The 22735-nt window shown below is 44.3% G+C and overlaps 1 protein-coding gene across 1 annotated transcript in view; it reads left to right on the top strand.

Annotated features, from left to right (window-relative positions):
- Positions 1–3864: 3864 nt before the first annotated feature.
- Positions 3865–22735, top strand: part of LOC146188378 (uncharacterized) — a 94805-nt gene continuing 75934 nt past the window's right edge. Inside the window, exon 1 of the mRNA XM_084603099.1 lies at positions 3865–3941. Within this exon, the coding sequence (XP_084459225.1) occupies positions 3884–3941 (58 nt within the window). The 5' untranslated portion in view covers positions 3865–3883. The remainder of the gene's footprint in view (positions 3942–22735) is intronic.

Here is a 22735-nt window from a genome sequence, read left to right on the forward strand (position 1 = left end):
GACGAACCAGCCAAGTCTGGCATGTGTTACGCAGGTAAACAGAATGTTCATCGGAGGAATTGTTGGACAGATGAGGAGAATGGCTTGCAAATGAAAAACTACTGCTGCTAATTCACATCTGGCTAAGGAGAAATGAAATTTTTCAAGTTCGCGCACAGCTGATTCCAGCTGAAATAAGCCCGTAATAACTTTCCCTTACCTATTTCCAACACTAAATTATTTTCACTTTAGAGGAGACGGGTGATAATCCTTTCAGACGACCTAAACAAGAAGTAGGCATGCTTATTTGGAAAAACTTGGTAAACTATTTCTTTTTGCGCACTGTTCCGGCGTACCCCGGAAGTTTGCCAGCTGTTAATTTAGATCACGTACGACGGACTCAGCAGCATGCTTCAGGTAAAATCTGGCTTTGCAGCAGTATGCCCCGCGTGCCGTTGTTTCTCAAATCGGCATATAATGGCAATCAAATGGAAACGAACAATGGTAGTTATAACAAACGTATTTGGGATGGTAGACGTAGAGCGAGGCAGAAATTCTGAACGTTTTTTTTCTAGAAAATTTTCAATAATACAGCGATCACCTGGCAATTGGTATTAGTGTCGGTTTTATAACACTTGGGATGGTCTTCTTCCTTTGCCTTCGAAACGGGAACAAAATGTTTGCTCCCTATTCTCTACTGACGTATGGGGAGGAAACTTAGGCCGATGTTGCGGAAGCTGCATTATTGCATTCATCCCCCGGTGACCGAAAAGTGCTGTATCAAGCTTGAGGAGCGAACGTTTGCCGCAATGTCAGCCGCAGTCAAACGAAGATGGTGAGCTGCTAAAGGGGGTCATGGAGAAGTATTATATGTTCATGCCTGCTGAATCAACAACGCAACAATTTATGTTTAAAATCGGCTGTCTTTGCTAATTAGGAATGCAGCATATCCTCCTCGCAGGAAACGCATTGCAGCCGTTTCTCACGCGCGGCCGGCAAGTGTACCCTGCAACACGTGCGCTGTTCGCCGCGTGCAGTGCTCCCGTCGGCGCCGGAGTTACGTTCGCCCGTTGCTTATAGTATATATTGTTTGCAGGGAGATGACCTTGCCATCATACTTACGCCGTATGTCAAATGGAGGCGCCCTGTCCTCTATTACGGCCCTTGTAAAAATGAAGAAGAGATTCTCAAGATGAAGAACTTGACTCGTATCGCTCTCTTCAGTGGCATCACTATCGCTGCGTCTGCTTGACTTGCCTGTATATAAGATTGTTTCCGCCGCAATCCTCCAATTGCAGTGCCTCCAATAACCCCCATCGTACACATCGTTTTATGACACTAAGAAGCCCATAGGTGGGTTTTAAAGCCAAACATATTTTGCATGAATGTCTCGTCTTCTCCTGCAGTTGCCGTTTAGAGAAAATGATGTTGAAGACTCGAGAATAGTGGCCGCATTGAGCCGTAAAAATACGACGACTGTTGCTTTGTCCAGGCGGCATAAACTAACCGTCATAAGCGTTGAATTTTAGAGCTACATAAGCGTTTTTTAAATAAATAGTTAAAGGGCTGAGGTGGTTATTATGCATTACTAATAAAATAATGAAAACGACAACGTTTACATAAGCTTTCAGAAGCGGGCCTAAATGAATGATTTTCAGCTGGCTGCCTTACTTGCTTACTGCGTCACTGTTATTAATCTACGTTATTAGCAGCCATTGAAGCAATATTGCGTAAACATGAACTGGAACCTTGTCATGAACAGCAGATCAGCTCCAGGTTATATTGCGCTTTTAGAAGTGATGGATGAGAGTGCTTGGGGGGAGGGGGTAATCAAAGGCACTTGTATACTTTGACAGCTACATGCAGAAGGTACCGGCTTCTTTCCCTTCGCTATTTCGAAAACATGATTTTTTTTGGAAAGGTCTTTGTCGGAATGAAAGGGCGCCGACTGAGCCCGGCTACAATTGTCAAAGATCAAAGCTGTAAATTAAAGGCAAAGCGCTAGCAAGTAGCATAGTTCCCTGTCTTCGTAGCAGGTAAGACACAATCTTATCATATCGGCTTCGCAGAATCGATAAGCACAGAAGGCCCTTAAGGAAGCTTGAAAATAGTGCCTCAATTTTCGCAAAAGAAATTCACATAAAGGCTATATGTTTTTTTTTAATATTTAAGAATTGTAGTCGCGGAAGTATTTTCTTATGGGCAGCGGTTACGTTAACTTTCATATTTGCAGCGAGGTTTTATGGCAGTAATTAAAGGTTATACACCTGTCAAAGCGTCTACTTCTTTATTAAAGTTGCTAAATTCTAGCCACCTAGGATCTCGGAATGCCTGAACTTTAAGGAAGCGTTGCACTTGATGACTGATTTCGTTGATCTATCCTGAACTTCTGCGCTAGAGAGATGCGGGAACTGCATAACAGATAGAGGGGGAAACTGGTGTGCAAAGTAGGAAGAAATCTCGAGAACTATAATTTTAGAATTTTGTATCGCACAAAAGTCAAATATTTGCAACTAAAGCTGCATTTTTGCGGGCAAACATATCATGCTCTTTCAAAACAAACGTGGCAGCAATATTTTGATAGATATTCAGGAGGCTTTGTGTCCTTCCAAACTAAATGCAATACGTGAAATTTTTTTATTGACATATTGATAACAATCCTTGATAGGAGCATCATCAGATCAGCTATGATTGACGCACCTTATCGTCAGGTAACCTCAAATATATCCCAAGCCATCGGCTACAGCTCTTGTCGAGCAGCAGTCTTCGACGTTGATTTCAATAGAATCGCGATATAAAAATTGAATATGTGGTTATCGCATAATCATGGCTGTGACCAGCAACATATCATTATCTGCAGATTTTGTATTCTAGCCGAGGTCCAGCAAAGTAGTTCTGTTCTATTCGAGCAATATTGCAAAGCTGTCATACACAATCACAACTTGAAGTGTACACATCTGTGAATTCTTTTAAATCCACATGAATTCTTTTAAATCCACGTGGAAGCTGTGAGATATTTTCTCTTCTTGGGCTCCAAGATTACCTCGGAAGGAGATTGCAGCCATGAAATTAGGAGATGCCTGCTTTTAGGAAAGAGAGCAATAGTTAGCCTTGACCGCCTAGTGAAGGGCAGAGACATTAGTCGGCCAACCAAGATGCGTATAACTCGTGCTATGGTCTTTCCAGTTGTGATGTATGGATGCGAAAAAGGACTGTGAAAAAGGCTGACCGCCGAAGAATTGACGATTTTGAATTGTGGTGCTGGTGAAGACTCTTGAGAGTTCCTTGGACTGCCAGAAGATCAAATCAGTCGATATTGTCGACCATAAACCCTGATTGCTCATTGGAGGGTCAAATTCTAAAGTTAAAACTCAGATACTTTGGTCATCTGATGAGAAGAGAGGAGTCGCTGGAGAAAGATTTGATGTTGGGAAAGGGTTTCCCGAGAAGGGGTAGGCAGCGAACGCGATGGTTAGATGGCATCCTCGAGGCACTGCAGATGAAGTTATGTGATGTTAGGAAGATAGTGATAGACCGGAAAGCATGGCGTGACATGGCCCATAGGGTCACGAAGAGTCGGACACGACTGAACGACTGAACTGATCTGAACGATGGAAAAATCGAGAATATAGGTTCAGTGCCGGAAAAGGAGTAAATTATATACCAGCCATCTTTCTTAATTCGGCAAGGGCAAAATATTAAGCAATAATAAAATAAAAATGAACACTTCTGGTATTGGCGAACATTGAATGATTCCTATTGAGTGGCCCTAATAAATTCAACATAATATAGACCCTCATGCTCAGTCGACAACAAATGAAAATGCAATGGCAGAGTTTTTCATTAACCAATACAATAATAAGGTTATCATTTTTTTTTCAGAATGAGCCATTCTGTTTGGAAAATGGAAATGAGTGGAGCCTTATTATTCCTTTGTTCTTTCGCAATAACCTCTGTGCACTGTGAGTGTCTTTATTAACTTCATTCAAATCAATTTCCATTAGAAATTTAAATATTTTTTGCTGGATTTGCATGGTCATTTTATTAGTTTTCTAGAAGTATATGTTTCATTGAGCAGCAAGCACCTTGCATATTTTATTAAAATGACAAAGTTAACATATTGCGCCGGTTGGTAAATTGTCTATATTGAAAGATTATGGGCTATAAAGTTGTCATTATAGTACGTAGCTAGAAAAATGGTTGAGCTTTAATGCATGACAGGTGAGAGGTATTTGGAAATGTTGTTTATGATCCACTACTCATGGAAGGTGATACTGAACTCTCTACAGGCAAGAAAACAGTTTTTAGCATCCCAGCACTAGAAATTCCGATTCCATTCAATGCGAGCTAGCAAAACAAAAGCTGTTGCGACCTGGTATGCCCATAGTGTCAGAGCTAATCCAAGACCGTGAATAGGGGCGCCAGAACTGCGCTGACAACGTCTCAATCGACTAGAAGACTAGGGCACAGCGACCGCCTCTAGCGAATGGCACAGTTCGTCTGGTTACCTCACGACTGCGTAATAAGCTAGCGAACATAATTGATCGCTACGTATGCTAGGTTTTAATTTAGCACGTTGAAATTTCCCCCATTTATCAGCTCTTCAGCATGCACATTATATTATCCCTTTTATCTCCCGCTTTGTATTTCATGATCGCAGCTATACTTGTAATTCAATATTGTCACGCGTTAGTAACCAGGCCGAAAGCAAGTCACGAGGCGAATGGAAGTGCACTAACTGGACACTCTAGTGGGCTGAATTGGGACAGGGAAAGAAATAACCAATACGCCGGCACCAATAACCGCAAGCGTGCATGTCAGTCGTCGAACCACGAATTCTCGCAGAATTCAGCTGCTCTTAATTTGAAATCGGCGCTGGATCATCTTGCTAACCGGCCCAAAAATAACTGGAAAAGGTGCGCGACGATACTGAAAAGAGTGGTGGTTCGCTGAATTATTTGGGAAAATTGTCGAAGTGTCTCGCTGTACAAAGGATGGGATAAAGGCGCGCCTCGCGGCCACGAGTGTGACCCATATTTTTCTGTACGATTCAATCACAGCGATAAGGCCTCGTGCTGGCGGCGGTTGAAATCGACAATCAAGTTTTTAATTATTCGTGACACTACTTCCCCTGTATTTAGCATGACCTGGATGTATCAAAATAGACAAGAAGGATCACACGAAAGACTAGAAAATAAATAACCAGAGGTTTCGTCGCCCATAGTAGGGCTTGAGGCATCAAATATGCAGACTTTCTCAGTGCGCCCGGTGTAACAACACCATACGTGAAGACCATAATGGCCGACGGCTGGCGCAACCGGAAACCCTGGGCCGTCATTATGGGCCGAAACCCCGCATTTATTACGTGGACGTTTCCGACCCCGCCATGGGGGATAATACACGGCCGCAGTAGTCCACCAATCTATAACTATTAATGGCTTTACATTTCACGTCCGCGACATAACTCGGCAGAGGAGGTCGCCATTGCGCTAGCAGCTACACCACACTGACTCCAAAAAATTATCTTCGACTCGCGAGGGGCTTGTCGGAACGTCGAGTAAGGCTGGGACACATACTTAGCCTACCCACTACTTCAAAATTGCATCTATACCGGGGACCCAGCTCACCGGAAAATAGAATGGGCTCCTTCTCATATGGGTCTCGAGGGGAACGAGGCAATAGACGCCGCTGCCCGCGCGCTTTCTTTCCGGGCTTCCCATCTCGACACGCTACATCAGGATCTCGAGTTCGAACCCGCGTAATATTTTACCGACATTGTTCTTTATTATCAATCTAGCCATAGCATTTACCCTCGCCCGAGTAAAGGACTATCTAATAATGAGGAGCGGCTTCTACTCCATCTCTATACCATCACTCTGCTGTGCCTGATGGCACTCAAACATTTCAATTCTTCCTTCACGAGCAGTTTTCCGCACTGTGCGGAGACGTCTTCAGACATCTACCACATGGTGTGGGCTTGGTCATTCAACCCAGCTATTGCTCCTCACCCCAACTCCTCTCGGGAGACTGGGAGGCGACTATGCTCGCCTGTCATGACTTGCAAGCCCAAAAGGTCTTGGTCGAGCACTCCTGAGCAGCGGCCGACGCCACTGGGGTCCCGTACTAGGAACCCCATCTAGTATTTGTAAGGGCCGGATCTTCAAAACTCCGGCTCATGCATACCTTCACACCTTTTCACTCATTAAACGTTTTGCACTACCACCAACAACACTAACCTCGTAGTCAAGTTCTCTGACATGGCTAAGGTCCTTTCCGGGCCAAAGTGTCGGCGTAAAAATGTTTCACTTAGTTCTCGCTGGCGAATCGTTTTCAAATAAGACCTTATCTCCCGGTATCTACTGAGTATCGCTTCATTGTAAGTTGTAACGTCGGGCATCAGTTCATTGGTAATCTTTAATATGCAGCCGGGCCAGTCATCGGACTTCATCTGCGCGGTGCAGGCAGGCGGCCAGGCCGACGTTGTCCTCTTCTCTCACGTGTGGCAGCGCTGCACCGGCGTGGCTTAGAGCTGCCTGCCATACAAAGGTTGAAACGGTGTCGTCTCCTGAAGAGCATTAATATAGCGAAGGTCACGCAGTTTGCAGAATGTCATTCCGTGTGTCATGTTTGACGTCCAAGTGTGTACGTGGTCAAGGCGCCGGCAATAGTTTATTTATTAACAATTTTGTGCCTCAGGGGCATCACAGGGATATGTAAGGATAAATTATGAATAGATCAAAATAATGGAAATAGGCTTATTTATATTATGAAATCAGAAATTGAGCAAAATTGCTCTTCGGTTGAATGTATGCTGTAATTGAAGGTGGCTTGCATGAGCTCCAGCGTATATGTGTATCAACTATGCATGATAAGCACTTCTGGGGCGCTATTCTAACGAGAATTCTTTCGATGAAAAAAAATAACCGAATTACCCTGTGGCACTATTTGACAGTGTTTTTGCTTCGGCTTAGTGTGTAAGGCAGTTGGTTGCTATAATAACCGACTTGATAGCAGTCGATTAAATTGGGAATGGGCCGAAGAGACCCATCCTAACGTGTTGAAAGGGTTTGGCCGTGTTTTATAAGGGATTCATTAGCCCGACAGGTCTGACCGGGTGCATGATGGTTCGCGGGCACTCAACACATTTTTTCACGTAATGTGGAAGTCAGCTACTAAATGAGGCCAGTACTACTTCTCTTTTATTCCGCACAACTGGCGTAAGAACACGAGATGCCCGAATTTCGCCTCATATTTGGAAGATTGCAAAATTTCCTCTCGGAGGTTTTTGAGAAAAGCAAGATGTGTGGCTCTCCTGAGTTCGACGTTCTGTACGTGGATCCCGTCGCGTAGTGTGAAGAACAACTGTCGCCTGAAGACTTCAGACAGTAGAGGAAGCTCTTACCTTCCAGGTATAGATTACGTTTTGGAGTTCAGGATCCAAATGATGTTGTAGGAACCTGCTGTCGTATACCGGTCCAATGAAGGCGTCGTCATGTTCTTCATTCGGGGTAGTGCAAAGAGGGCCTCGGGATGAGAAGTCTACATCAGAATGCTTGCGGTGCGCTTATAGAATAGAGAAATGTAGAATTTTTAGAAGGTAAGGGCTTTATCGGGCAATGCGTCTTTCAAATTGGCGAGCCAGCTGAGTGCACGGTGATGGTTTACTATACTTTATTATTCCCCCTGCGGCGGAAATTTGTAGTTGCTCCGATGATCTCGAGGCATTCCTTCGCGTTGGTTGAGTAATTTAGTTCGCCTTTTGAAAAACACTTGCTAGCGTACGCGATATCTTTCTCCAGACCGCACTCTTCTGAGCGCTAACAGCGCCTAGCCACCGACTTGTTGGGTCCGTGTGAATTGCTGTCTCGGCGTTTCCATCAAATTGGCCAAAGAGAAAAGGAGACTAAAGAGAAAAATGAAGTGGGCTTGCATCGATAGAATGCCAGTTCCTGGTTACAAAAAAGCCACTCTTACTTAAAACAGAGCTGTTATAAAGTAGTAAAGAGGAAGAACAGGAATACAGGTATCGCCTCCCCACCCGAAACGGCCGAGGCTCGTAACTACAAATCACGTGAAGCGCAAGGGATTCCGGAGGCTTACAAATGCGAATTACGTTGACATTTTCAATGCGGTAATGTATTTTGTCTCGAATATAATAACATGCTTTTATCACACATAAACAAAGACGAAAAGACGAAAAGACAACGTAAATGTTGCAAGGCAAGCATAAAAAATATACTCATTTCGTCTGCTTGTCGGTAAATGCCGCCAGTCTCACAGCTAACACAATGCTACAGGCATCCACTTCAGTTTCGGTTATGTTCTAGCTCAGGCACTTCGTACGTGCTCGGATAGTTTAGTTTGGGACTACGGCGCCTGATATTGAGCGCGGAGTAAAAGATGCGCCCACCCTAAATGCGTATCGAATGAAGACCATGACTCGGCGCGGACCTGCGAAGTAGTTTCCGCTCTCCGCGCGCCAGCAATCACGGAGTCTCCTGTTACGTCATAGTGTGCGTCCTCCTACCCTACTACGTAGCAGGAGAAAACAGTTTGAATTCGACCGGCGGGAACAAAAAAAAACTCTTCTTTTCGCAACAATTCAGCAATAATTTGATTTCTTGCTGCTGGATGTACGGCGTCACCAAATGCCGTTTATTAGATTTGTACAGCATATTTGGGTGTCTTTAGTGCCCCTTTAGGTTCCTTGAAAAATTGCTTTTGTGGCATTTCCCATTTAAATGACATACCTGGCTTTGTAAGTTGCACACAGGTTCCAAAATATGCAAAAATTGCATCACAAATTTGTAGTAACACTCGCGCAACGCAAGTAATCGGCGCACTTCTCTCTGTCAGCAGGCCGCGGACACTCTTTTCTTAAGGGTTAGAGGAATTCAGTTCTTGCTCATTATGTCACTCAGGAACAGCTCCTCGTAGACTAAGGGGCACTTCTATGGTGTTAACGTTTGCCTTGACGATTTGATTGTCGAGAACTATCCGACTCTTTTTACGTGAACTTCAAATTTCCTATAAACATCGATGTCGCCTAACTACAATTCAAATTTACCATTTCAAGCATACTGGTCTTGTCTGTTCCGGTGTAGGATTAGGGGATGTCGAACGTGGGTCTCAAGTCTTGGTAAGGTAGCGTTTCCATGGGTTTGTCGGGTAAGACGAACATCTCTCGGTTGTATGCTAGCTCTACAAGGAAAGGGAACGTTGTGTCTTTGTTGAGATGCAGGTATTATTCGGGGATTATTGCCACCAACGCCCCAGTTTGTCCGGTCTTCCATAAATTGGTCATGCGTCTTGCAGTGGCCTGTCCTCAATCCATGATATGTTTCTCTCAACGACGTCACCGGATGTTTCGATATCTTCAGTACCCTATTGGACGACACGTAAGTGGGGGGATATGCTTGGACATTTAGGCAACGGGATGTGTCGGAGTTGTGGGCTGCGCCACAAATTAGCGTTGAGCGAGGGTCGATGATCGCGCGTTTTACATTCAGAAAGGTCATGCCCAAAATTACTTCGTGTTAACACTGCTTCAGAGCTGGGAAACTCATAGATTAAGCAGGATAGTTTATGTTAACTCTTGCCATGCAACGCCCCGACGGAGTAAAGAATTTATCAAAAGCGGCGCGATTTAGGTTTAAATCACACGTCACAAAGGTCGTTACTTTGGAGTTCGAAGGCAAATTGTCCATTTATGAATGAATCCAGCGCATGTGTCTATTATGACTGTGCGGCCGTCGACAGCAACTTTAAGGCATATCGTCTTCAAAATGGTGGACGCTTTACTTTCAAATATTGCCCCGATTTTTGTAGATTTCAGACACCCCTCCTCAATACTTTCAATTTTTTGACTTCGCGCGTTTTAGGGCGGTGCGGGAAAAGAAGCGCTTCATTCTCTCTACATTAGCCAGAAGAAATTCATTGGTATAGTTGAATCCTTGATGCAAATGGGTAACTACGCTTTTTCTGGCCTGAACACACTGTTCAATTGCTTTAAAATGTCTTGCTTGAATGTACACATATAAATTAAACAAGCCCCATTGCTTCAAACCAGATTCGTGTGGGCTCCTGAAAGGCGAAGTAAACTTGCCTCCACTCTACTGAGAAGCATCACGGGTTGAATCCCACAACACGATAAAAGAGGGCCATCCATTCTTCGGTATTTCATTGGACATTCTTTGAATTATGAGCGGTTTCTGGCGCTGCACGAAGACCGATGGCTGCTCGGTTCGTCAGGAACCATCAAGCGTATTTCACGCTGATGAAATACCATCTACCAATTTTGATGTCCTAGCGACAGAGACGAAAACATTTTTATTGCGCTGAACTGCGCCCGCAAAAAAGGAACTGGGATTGAGTTGTGCTTTTGGGGCTTAACGTCCCAAAGCAACTCAGACTATAAAAGACGCCGTAGTGGAGGACTTCGGAAATTTTGACCGCTTGGGGATCTTTAGCATGCACTGACATCGCACAGCACATGGGCGCCTTGCTCTTCCCCGCCATCGAAAAGCTCCTAACGAGGCCGGGATTCGATCCCGCATCCTCGGGACTGCCAGTCGAGCGCTAAAAACTACTGAGCATCCCAGAGGGGAAAACACCAACTCGGCGGCTGCAATAGCAGCTCTCGTGCACCTTGGTCGGCAAACTGCGAATTCCAGCAGAATTGAGCAGCGCTGAGCTCGTAGTCGGCAAAGAGCTAGCAATATAACAGGGTCAATAAACCTGCGAAAGCTAGGAAAGCTACGGAAGCAGTTTTGTTTCGTTGCGATCCCTCGAGAGAAATGTAGGTGCATCCTGGGCTAGAAAGAATGTAATTATGCTGCGCATTGCGACGAGAATGAACAAAATAGTCTCATGCACTATGATCGCAGTGATAAGTTCACGTACTTGCGGATGCTAAAAACCACAAATTGAGCTTTTAATAGCGTTTGGCAATATACATCATACCTGTGGTATCTAAATGTTAAATAATCATGTAACCTTTCTTTATATAAAGGTTACACGGTATTATTCAAGACTCTTGAAGATTCTTTTTCTGAATGATAACGTTTCGAAAATGCAACAGAAAATTGTTGTTTCAATTCTAAACACTACGGAAAGGCTTCGATATCACACGTCTATATCAGCGCCAATGTGCGGTTTTAATAACACTTAAGGCATCTTTTTAAAGCGTGGCTAACAGCCGCACGTCGATGAAAATTGGCGTCATCGTTTTCGGTGTCGCTGTGATAACAGGAAGCAAGGCCTTCAATAAAAGTAAAAGGTCATACATTTTAAGAAATCATGCAATTTATGATTGCGGCTGAAATCTTCGGACAGGTTGTCAAGAGCCATCGTGGCTGCCTGCAACAACCCAGCATTCTCCAAATTTATTGTGACACCCCGCACAAGATCGAACATCCTCATAGTCAGCACTCCTTACGACGAGACTGCGGACGCCATACGGCACATCAAGAGTCTGACCTTGGAAAACAAGGCTTACGAAGTCAACGTCTACCTGGCGGCGCCTGAGGACGTCATCAGAGGAGTTATTCATGGAGTGGATCCAAACACCCCATCAGAGGAGCTTCTATCAAACATCCGACTACGCACACAAGGGGTCGAGATCGTTCAAGCAAGAATGTTGGGAAAGTCTCGCACGGCAGTGCTAACATTCGTAGGCCCCATTCTCCCCTGCTACGTCATCTATCACGAGGGAGAGATGGCATGTTACCTATATCGACCAACCAAACAGCCAAGACTGTCTCAAGGCAGGCCACAGAGCGGATGTCTGCCCAACAACCAACGCCAAAGTATGTCGGAACTGCGGCCTTCATGAACCAGAGGAAAACCACACCTGTGAAGCCAAGTGCGTGGCCTGCCAGGGAAACCACCCAACGGGAGACAAGGCCTGCAAGCAGCGCCTCAGGGCACATATCGGACGTTACAACAACAAAGCTAAACAAAACAATAACAATCAGCAACAGAAGCCCCCCAATCAGCACGTCAGCCGGAGAGATCAGCAGATCAAGCCGATGGAGCGCCGCTGGTTTTCATCGGAGGAGAAGGAACAGCAGCTGGCAGAGAAACAGAGACCCCAGTCCCGATCGAGATCCAAGGGGCGGGACTTGACAGCCTACTATTCCCAACAGAAGACACAACAGATTAGGCCCAACCAGCAGGGACCACCCGAAGCTATAGGGGCGACGCCAGACAAGCTAGAGCACGACACCAAAAGGGTAAGCTGGGCTCAGGTTGCCTCTCCCACTGCTCTAAACGGGTATGGTCCATGCCAGGATTGCACTAGGCTCGAAGAGCAAAATAGACAACTGGAAATCAAACTATCAGAACAACATAAACGCGCTAATAAGGTAGAACAACAACTGCAACTCCTACAAATGGGTCAGAAGCAAACTGCCCCCAACCCTCATCAATAGAATCGGTACAGCCACAACCGGTACAAAATGCTGTAAACACCTCCACATCTCAAACTCAACAGGCGAGTGAACTCCAAACGCAACGGCAGAAACCGCTTTCACAAACTCTCGGACTTCACACTCAAGAAAACGCACCAAGCATTCTTACTCAAATGCAACAAATGATTAATCAAATGCAGCAGACCATGACACAACTAACCAAACAACTCCAAGACCAACAAATTGCCGCGCAAACTCAATTTGCGGCAGTTCAAGAAGGATTCAATTCGGAAATCCAAATAATAACTCAGGGGGGGGGGGCGAAAACGCATGGGAATTCCTGATGACTCTCGACTAAAAGCCCACCGAAGGTCCGCTGGCATGACAGATATCAGCAACTGCGAGTCAGTGGCGAGCAACGCTGATGGCTGCCTCCCCTAACCGGCAACCAAACCACCTAGAGCTCTGGCAGTGGAACCCTCGCTCCTTCAAGAGGAAACGCAGCTCCCTGCAGATGTTTATTCAAAATCAACCGATACCTCCGGACGTCATCTGTCTCCAAGAAACAGGATGCACAACATACCTCAAAGGATACCTCACATACACCCATGACACGGCACCTAAAATAGCTACACTAGTGGCCCCCACACTAACAGTCATACCGCACGACAGTGAAATTAATCAAGTTCTCATCGAGGTCCTCTCTCAAAAAAGAAGAAAGCAGAGTGTGTTTGTCCTGAACCTTTAAGTCCTCCAAGAAACACGCAGGAAGATTTCAAGTCACTTTTACTGGAATGCACACGCATAGCAGGAACGAACCCCCTTATTATTATGGGGACCTAACGCTGTACATACGGCATCGGGCTACAACAAGGACACCCCGAAGGAAATCAAGTTGTTGGAAGCGGCTGAGCAGCTGGTTCTCTGTCTTATGACGAACACCATGTCCCCCACTAGAATAGGAAACAGTGTAAGCAGAGACACCTGCCCAGACCTTACTTTCACCATAAACATAAGACATTGCACCTGGACCAATCTAGAAGAAACACTCGGCAGCGATCACAAAATCCTTAGCTTATCCCTAATGACAACCCGTATGAAAAGGAACATTGGCTCTACTAAATTAACAGACTGGGATAAGTTCAGACAAATTAGACGGCCACACGACGGCATCACAACAATTGAAGATTGGGTTCAAAGCTTAAAGGATGCTCATGCAAAAACGACGAAGACTATCAACACAACGACAAAAATCGCAGAAATAGACAGACATCTTCTACATTTATGGGAAGCCCGAAAAAGTCTATTAAAACGGTGGAAAATGCAAAAATTAATAGAAAACTTAAAATGAAGATAGCACAGGTTACGGCTGAAGCACAAGAGTATGATATAAAGCTCGCCAAGCAAAACTGGGCAGATTTCTGCAATTCGCTGAAAGGTACCCTAAGCACGGCTAAAGCATGGTCAATATTAAGAAGCATGATAGACCCCTCAAAAATCAAAACGACCACAAGAAGAACCCTCCACACCATAGTGCATAAATACCTGGGCACAGATGCAGAGTTGATCACCGCCATGCACAAGAAATACATAGGAGGCCCTACTCCGGCTTGCCAAACTTCATATGCGGGTCAATCAAACCCCTCCCTTGACTCCCCCATAACACTGGCGGAGGTCTACTCAGCCGCCCTTACATTTACAAGAAACACTGCCCCTGGAGGAGACAAAGTCACCTACGCCATGATTAGGAACTTAAGCACCGAACATCTGCAAGACCTAGCGAAGTACATCAACTAAGAACTGTGGGAGAAGGGACAGGTCCCATCAGCTTGGAGACATGCGGATATCATCACCATACCAAAGGCTGGAAAGCCACCGGCTGTGGAAAGTCTCCGTCCTATCTCCCTCACTTCTTGCCTGGGAAAACTGTATGAAAAAGTAGTCCACCTCAGGCTCCAAAATTACATCGACGAAAACAACACCTTTCCTTCCTGTATGCTGGGCTTCCGCAAGGGACTCTGCACGCAAGATGCTTTCCTCCGGATTAGGGAAGAAGTCATCAACACCATACCCCGAAAAGGCAAAAATTTCATTCTAGCACTAGATCTCAAAGGAGCATTCGACAACATTGGCCACCAAACCATATTGCACGAATTAAACAATATCAACTGCGGGGAGAAAATCTTCAAATACGTAAAGGCTTTCCTCTCAGATCGCACAGCCACCATAGGAATTGGAGAGATCCGATCACCAAAAGTACCCATGCCGAACAAAGGTACACCGCAGGGTTCTATAATCTCTCCAATGCTATTTAACATAGCAATGATAAATTTAGCAAAAAAACTGTTGACCCGCAATGATATTGGCTTCACTTTATACGCGGACGACATCACCATCTGGGCTACTCAGGGATCCTTGGCGCAAAAAGAAGAAGCTCTGCAAGCTGCTATAGACCTAGTCGAGGAATTTGCCGGGGAGAGCGGTCTTCAATGCTCCCCAGAAAAATCCGAACTTATCAGGCTACACAGAAGAAATTACAAGTCCCCAGGAGAAATTCAGCTCTCTCTAGGAGACCAGACAATTCAAGAGAAAGACAAGATCAGAGTTTTGGGGCTGTGGTTGCAAAGCAATTTGAGAGTGATTATACAATCAAAACACTCAAAAGCACAGTCAACGAAATTTCCAGAATGATTAGAAGGGTGACCGGGCACCGGAAAGGGATGAGGGAGGAGGACACCCTCCGCCTTGTACAAGCCCTAGTCGATAGCAGGATTACCTACGGGCTCCCATATCACGAAATTAGAATCACTGATAAAAAGGCCATTGACACTATCATAAAGAGAAGCCTATAAAACGGCCCTAAACCTCCCCCCAACAACATCAACGGAATGTCTTTGGGCACTCGGAGTGCACAACAACTTCGAGGAGCTCAAGGAGACGGTTCTAGAGTGTCAGAAACAACGCCTAACAACAACGCAGGCGGGTAGGGAAATCCTTTCAAAACTAGGGCTATGGCAGGCACTAAGAATTGAGATCAAATCACAAATTCCGACATCCACAAGAAACAACATCTATGTGAACCCGATACCCACGCACATGCACCATGAGTTACAGAAGGGTCGAAGGAAAGCCACAGTCAAATCATTGGAAAAACAATTGTCTAAAGACGCGGAAGTTGTCTACGTGGACATAGGGGCTTACGGCGAGCCTGGCAAGTTCACAATAGCTGCAGTTGACCACCAGAAGAGGCCAATTATTCAGGCTTCGATCTATGTCAAGGATCCTGCGGAAGCGGAATCACTGGCAATAGCCGTCACCATAAAAACACAAGACCACCAAAAAAAGTCATCACACGTAGTGACGGACTCCCAACCAGCCTGCAGGGACTACCTGGCCAGAAAGCCTCACAGAAGAGCGTGCGCAATATTACGTTCCATCTCCCAGACGCACACAATTACATGGACACCTGGACACGAAGGCCTAGAAGGAAATGAGGTAGCGAATGATCTAGCCCGAGCTCTCACAAACCGGGCGGATCCCCATCCCTACCCCACCCCTCTCCTAGGACCCTACGGCGACAAGCTGGAACACCTACGGTTAGAAAGAAGAATTTTCTCACCACCACACAAACAACTTCCTTCCTCGGACGCTATAGACTGGAGAAAAATACGAACACATTCCCTAATCTTCACATTTTAAATAAGATAAGTCCAATAAAATACACGAGTTACTGTCCTTGGTGCGGTGCAAGCCCCACACTATCACATCTCTTGGGAATGCCAGGACAAACCTGACCCAACATTACTAGTGCCATGCTCGACACACGAGCAGTGGGAAGCGGCCCTGACCAGCGACAACCTGGACCAGCAAGCCTGGATTATCCAGCTAGTCCGCAAGTCAGCTGCTGCCAGTGGAGCCCTGGACTAGGGGCACCGACCACCCAGCTCTTGCGAGTTCTTACTGATTATTATTCTCATTAAAAGTTTTCTCTCTCTCTCTCTCGGACAGGATGCCCTAATAAAACAGAAGAAAAAGAAAAACGATTGAGCTGTACAGAAGATTCAGTGAACGTGGGCAGCTTTGTGATTAATACCCGGGACCTCAATTTGGCGAGGCAGGCACTGTGCTGATAATCCGTGACACATGTTTCTTCATTGCAGCACGAAAATTTACGCTTTTAGAACATCGTGCAGTCATGAGCAATATGTAAGACAACAGAACCTAAACATTCATTTATTATAAACTCCATAATTATTTTGACAGGCTCATTTATTCTGTTCACGAACTTGTATCCTTCTAAATGCATCAATCCAGAAGCCTTCCTCATATTTTATGGAAAAATACAGCTAATACTTGCAATTTTCTGTGAAAAGCTTTTTCCCTCATTTTGGTCATGACTGTACATGATATATTTGCAAAGTAGGACTCATGCAGCTATACACAGCGGAAATACAACCACTAGGTAACGGTGTCAAATCATCATCACCATCCATCAGCCGGGCTCTAGCCACGGTAGAATGAAAGCCTCTCAGCTTATCCTCTGCATAGACTTGACCTCTGCGAGCTTGTTAAAATCATTCGCGCCACATAAGTTTCGCCCGCTTCCTAGTTATGACTTTCTTCCTTTAAAACCCAACTTTTAAGCTCCAGAACCATCTGTTATCCTCTATTTGCACTATATGTTCACCCATGGCTCTTTCCTGATGATTTCCCATACAATATTATTACCTGAATTCATTTCTCTGACCCACTCTGCAAGCTACCCATCTCCTAACGTTACATTAACCTCGTTGTGTTGTCTAGCTTTTCGCGTGGTCGTCAGCATAAATAGAATACTTTTTTTTTAGGCTCAACGTTTCAGCCCCATAGGTGAGTTTGAGGAAGATGCAACTGCTATATACATTCAATTGGAGCGATACCGGCAAGTTGCTAGACGCAATGTGCAACATCTTATCGAATGCGCTTGATTAAAATCATATTCTCATAGTTATTTCCCTTACGTGGTCAGGATGTGCGGTTATTACTTGTCTTAAGAAGGCAATGCTTCGCTTACTATTCTAAACTACTTTTCCTTCCCAGGGGTGTTGAATATTATTTTAGTTTCGTGCATATATACATTTAGGCTTATCTCTCCTATTCCTCTCTAGGTGATAATGTTTGCAATTCATACCCCAAGATGTTTACCAATTCAATGTCTTCAGAGAATCACAGCTATTTCAGGTATTCCCTATCATCCCTATTCCTAGTTTCTTCCATTTCATGTCTCTGAATACTTCATCCAAGCAAGCTGTGACTGTTACTACAGCGATCGTGTTTCTTCGACTAAGACCATACATAACCATGGTTGCTGCCCATTCACTATAGATATCACCCAATACATTCACATAATATTCATACAAACCCTGACTTCGCACACCAGCATGACTGTCAAGGGTTCAACTGAGCAAAACGTTTTTTCGCAATTAATAAATATTATGTATAAGGGCTGGATAATAGTCCGAGTATTTTGCTTTCCCATGGCTGATTGTGAACTTCCCCCTCCCCCAATGTAATACCCTACTTTCGAAGCCCTTTAGGGGTAACTTGAATAAATGCGTAAATATGATTCATGCTAGAGCACCCTTTATGAAAATTTGCTTGATCCTTTGGCTCATCGAAGTCTAAGGTTGCCCTTTTTGTATTAGCTATGCCCTTATTGGAAAGATTTTAGGTAAGAGTTGAGAAGCTGGTTGGTCTGTAACTTTTCAGCCCTTAGCATCCCCTTTTTATTTACTCTGGTAACGTTCGCGTTCGTAAATCGTTCGGTTACCTTTTATGTCACCAGGCATGCGAATATAGGGTGGCCAGTTTTTCTAGCACAATATCCCCCCTAGCCCTTAAACACGCCTGTGGCTACCTGATTCTCCCAGCTCCCCGAACGTACCAAATAAAATCGGATAAATAAATCTGAGCCAAATAAAGATTCTACGGTGTTTCACTCGCTGAGTCTCAGAAGCAAATGTTTTACCTTTAATAAAAGAACTGTTGTGACTGAAATAACAAGCTTGGTAGAAGCATGCTTCTCTAACTAGCTGAAAACTCAAGCTTAAATGACACTCGTATGTATCTGCTACAAGGCGTCGGCACCCTTCGCGCAACTGGAAGCAGAACGGAAGAATTTACAATCTCAAATTAGTAGCTTCGCTCAGGCAAGATAGCTTGAAAGGTATGCATGGTTTTGCACCCTTTTCGAACAAAAATTACCAACTTAAGTCTGCAAAACCTACGTCAGGTAACATCTGCATAGAGAAATATATACGGTTAACAGATATGAAAACATATAAAGTCGAGTTGAGCGATTTCAAAGTTTTTATGAAGCGGGCTATACCCCTGACAGTTAGCCGTGGCTTGCGTGGTAAATTAATGTCTGGTCAAGACGCAAAACGAAGGTTGTGCATTTCGGGTCTGGTATATCTGGCAGCATCGTTGAGCAGAATTGATGACCACGTGTTTTAACAACTTCACGCTGATGATTTCTACATAGATGTTAGTTCGTAGTTCTCAGGTTCGTGGAGAAAGCGAAGCGTCATCAAGTCTATATTCTTTTTACAACGGGGGTCATTGGCGATCCCAAATTTGAACACATTATCCCACAATAATTTAGCATCTTCTGATTTTCCAGCTGGGGACGCGTTTGCGCCGTTCGGCAAAACTCTCTTCCAGCTTTTGCGGGCGATGAAATGCGTTCTGTGGATGCAAGTTTGTGTCATCACATCATTGTTTTTGGCTTCTTATTTGGTCATTTACTTCTAGCTTCGAAAACCAGTCCCAATTTGAAGACAAACTCGTAGCATCCTGTAAGCTTCTATACCTTCTTTCTTCAACTCTTCATAAGACAGCCTGGGTAGAACAAATCCAAGCTCGTAATTATCACCACACCGGAGTTTGAAAGATTTGTTTTTACTGCTGTGTATTTTAGTTGGTGAAATGTGGATATAATTATACAGGTGCTTAGCAGATTCCATGGATGCCCACGCTAGCTTAAAGGCTCAAATCCAAGTTGTTTTAACGACAGTCTAATTTCTCAGGATCCGTAAATTTAGCAGTCGAGCGTTTAACCACTGAGCCACAGCGGCGTGTGATAGAGGATGTAAAAAATCCATCAAAGTATCACGCAAATATGAACGGTTAAGACAGTTGTTCGTACAGTATAACACCGCCTAAGCGCCAGCGTTCACATGTAAAGTGCTCAGTGTATCGGCTGATGTCTTCACGAGGAAACGTTGCGAAATCAGTGACGACTGCTCTGAAAAACAACTCCTCATAAAACATAGCTACCAAGCAAACAGTGCTGTTTATTACAGCTTGATCGAGTTTCTACTATGGCAATAAAGTTGAAACATCACAGAATGATCATTCATTACCATTCTCCTACATTCAGCTATTTTTCTGTAGCTGTAATATCATCGCTGTAATCAGCAGCATTTCTATCTGAGTAACTCCTGTAGTTGTATTTGACTGCCCTTTTCTGCAATGTGCACAATGCTGGTTATACATTGTGTTCTATTCAAAAAAACATTTCTAGGAACTGCGATATCGACCGTACGTTCCATTCAATGGTTAAAAATAGACACATGTTTTCATCACAGAAGTGAGGTATCACCGAATAAAGAGGAAAAAGAAAGCTCGAGTGCCACTTTCTCGTTCCACCAATCGTGCAGTGAAAATTATTAACTAAAAAGACTAGCGAATGTAACAAGAACACAGACATAAAAAAAGGCAAGACGAGTGACATAAATGAACTTAGGTGGTGCATGCGCACACTAGGATATTACAATACAAGCAAAAACTAATCAAAATATGGCAAACTGTTCTGTGGTACATTTCGTCTTTTTTGGACAAGACAAGTGAAGGCTTGCTGAAACAGTTTAAACCTTCCCTGCTTATGCGATAGGCGCACATATTTCATGGCCTAACTTTGTACTTGCCTTGATAAAACACACCAACTTTCCTGGCTCTCTGACTTGCGTGATATGAAATTACCTTGCACACCTCCCGGGAAAACAATTAGGCGCCTGCACCGCATCACTTCAACAGCACTCGGAAAAGTTCGACAATGGAGCAGCGAAAGAGAGATATTATATCCATGCTGCTAGCGTGATTTGACATCGGTCATCCTCGAAAACCCTGCCATTGCTGATGTTAGAACCCGGGTAAACTATGTGATTCTTCTACGAGTTTTGCTGGAAGTAACAACTCCCATGTTCTTTTCATAAAAGCATGCGAAATTGGAGAAACAGAAAACAACTTCAGAAAAACGAGCAATCCCCGAAAATTCCTACACGTGAGCTGTTCCGTGAAATTTCTCCTTGATCCGACAACAGGAAGAACTTGTTTCACTTCTTAGTGCATTCCGTTAAGTATAAAGGCAGCCCTGAGAAGTTAAAATGAACTCGAACCATGTGCTTTGTTACCGCTGATGAGGAAACAATAGTGCTTCATGGTCGAGAAAAAGCCACGATATGAATATGTGCAAAGCGAAACTGTGTGCTCTAGAGGGGACAACTTAACGCAAGCATAGGTCGCTACCAGTTGATTGCATAATCAGTACCTTGCTGTATTTCTTGCAGCTTAGCTGAAGAGTTGTTGGAACCCGTATAATATCGGCCCTTTGCTATTTTCTTGGCCATGACAGAGCTTGGCAAATATTTATTAGACAAAGCAAAGTAATGCGTTATCTGATGACTCGACAATAGCGTGATCCGCTGCAACCCGTCGAAAAAGGCATATTTTTCGTTTTTGTTTATTTCTTTTTATGTCTCGGATGCCTTCACCGCAAGGCGAGACAGCCTAGCATTGTCTTGTCACCACAACACTAGAAAAGGTCAGTGAGATCTCGGAACAGTTTCGCATTAGCCGCCACCTGGATAAAACACGTTTGGTATACTACAAAAGCAGAGTGGGCAGAGTTTCGCAACTAAGCGGCTGGAAATAGAGGCCTAGGACGGCAGTGCTATCGGCGCAATATATTGTGCGAGAATTGACCAGCTTGCTTTACATGATCTATACACCCTCTCTTCAGGTACCAGGAAGCTACACTGCTCACTTTCAAATCACACAATCTTTTAGGCAGTCAGTGACTGCATAAATTCGATGGTGTGCATCACATTCCTTAAACATTTTCCATCCCGCAGCTGTTATTTTTGCTTGCATCTCTAATGTGTTTCAAGAATTACAACTGCATTGTTAGTAAACAGCCAAACCAAACCATCGTAAGTCGTATGCACAACCCCGCTTTCCTGGATCGCCTTGAAACACACCTTATTTCAGCGGCTCTATGAGGTTTCGGTTTTAGTTTCCGCATGGCATTGAAAGGGCCTGCCTTAATGCCCACAATCTGAAATTACTTGAAAATAATTGCTCCTTTCTGACATGCTTCTATTTGAGGATTCTCCTTACAATGTTTGATGCTTTAAAATTGGCGCTTCACAAATTCGTATGTTTTATTGAAATCAGAGTTGTTTTAAATATCCATGCTATGTGATTTCCTTGTCAATTACACACTGCTTTAAAGGCTAATGACATCATTAGTCTTTAAAGCAGCGTGGAATTTTCAGATTTGCCGCCTACTGCACCGGTGGAGGCTTTTCGGGACAGGGGTGTGTAAACGTTATAACACGGAAGAAGGCGCCGATAGTGATAATTACGGATTTTTAATAAATTGCACCACCAACGAAGAATGGGCCTCTAATTCTAGTGTCGAAGAGACATTTTGATATTCGCACAAGCAGGCCAATCTGCGCGAAAAGGGAGTGTAATTTATGAAATGTAAATGTTTCGAGACAAATCACAACATATCTTTTTGCACTTGTTCACAAAGGTGTGATGTGTGACATCAGGTTTTCTTTTAGCCTTCTGTACATTTTCGAAGCTGTCGATGGGTTATGGTCACTTGATGGAGCGCTACTGCATTCATGGTATGCTTAGCTCCCAAAAACAAAGTACAGTTCATCATGCCTAGGTACTCTGGTTGACAAACATGCATTCGAGTTTGTGACTAGTACATCAACGTGTGCAAAACAGGCAGACGTTAACAGAGTGGATATATATGCGATTTTCTATTGCAGCCCTACTTGTTCACTTGTCTCGGCTTCATACATTACAGGAAGCAGTTTCGTTGCTACACGCCCTGATTACCAGGGGCTGCGTGCAGGATCCCCTCCTCATACCGTACCTGCCTGGTGGTGTCTGCTATAGAAGGCGTTGCAGATCATTGATGCTCACAACGCAGTCATTGCGTTGCGAGTACCAAGGGAGTGAAGAATCGATCGTTGCTTTCCTCTAACGGAGCAGGGCATGCGTTAATG

The sequence above is a fragment of the Amblyomma maculatum genome, chromosome 5 (assembly GCF_055883805.1).
Source record: "Amblyomma maculatum isolate TAMU_Amacu chromosome 5, ASM5588380v1, whole genome shotgun sequence".
Classification (NCBI taxonomy): Eukaryota; Metazoa; Arthropoda; class Arachnida; order Ixodida; family Ixodidae; genus Amblyomma; species Amblyomma maculatum.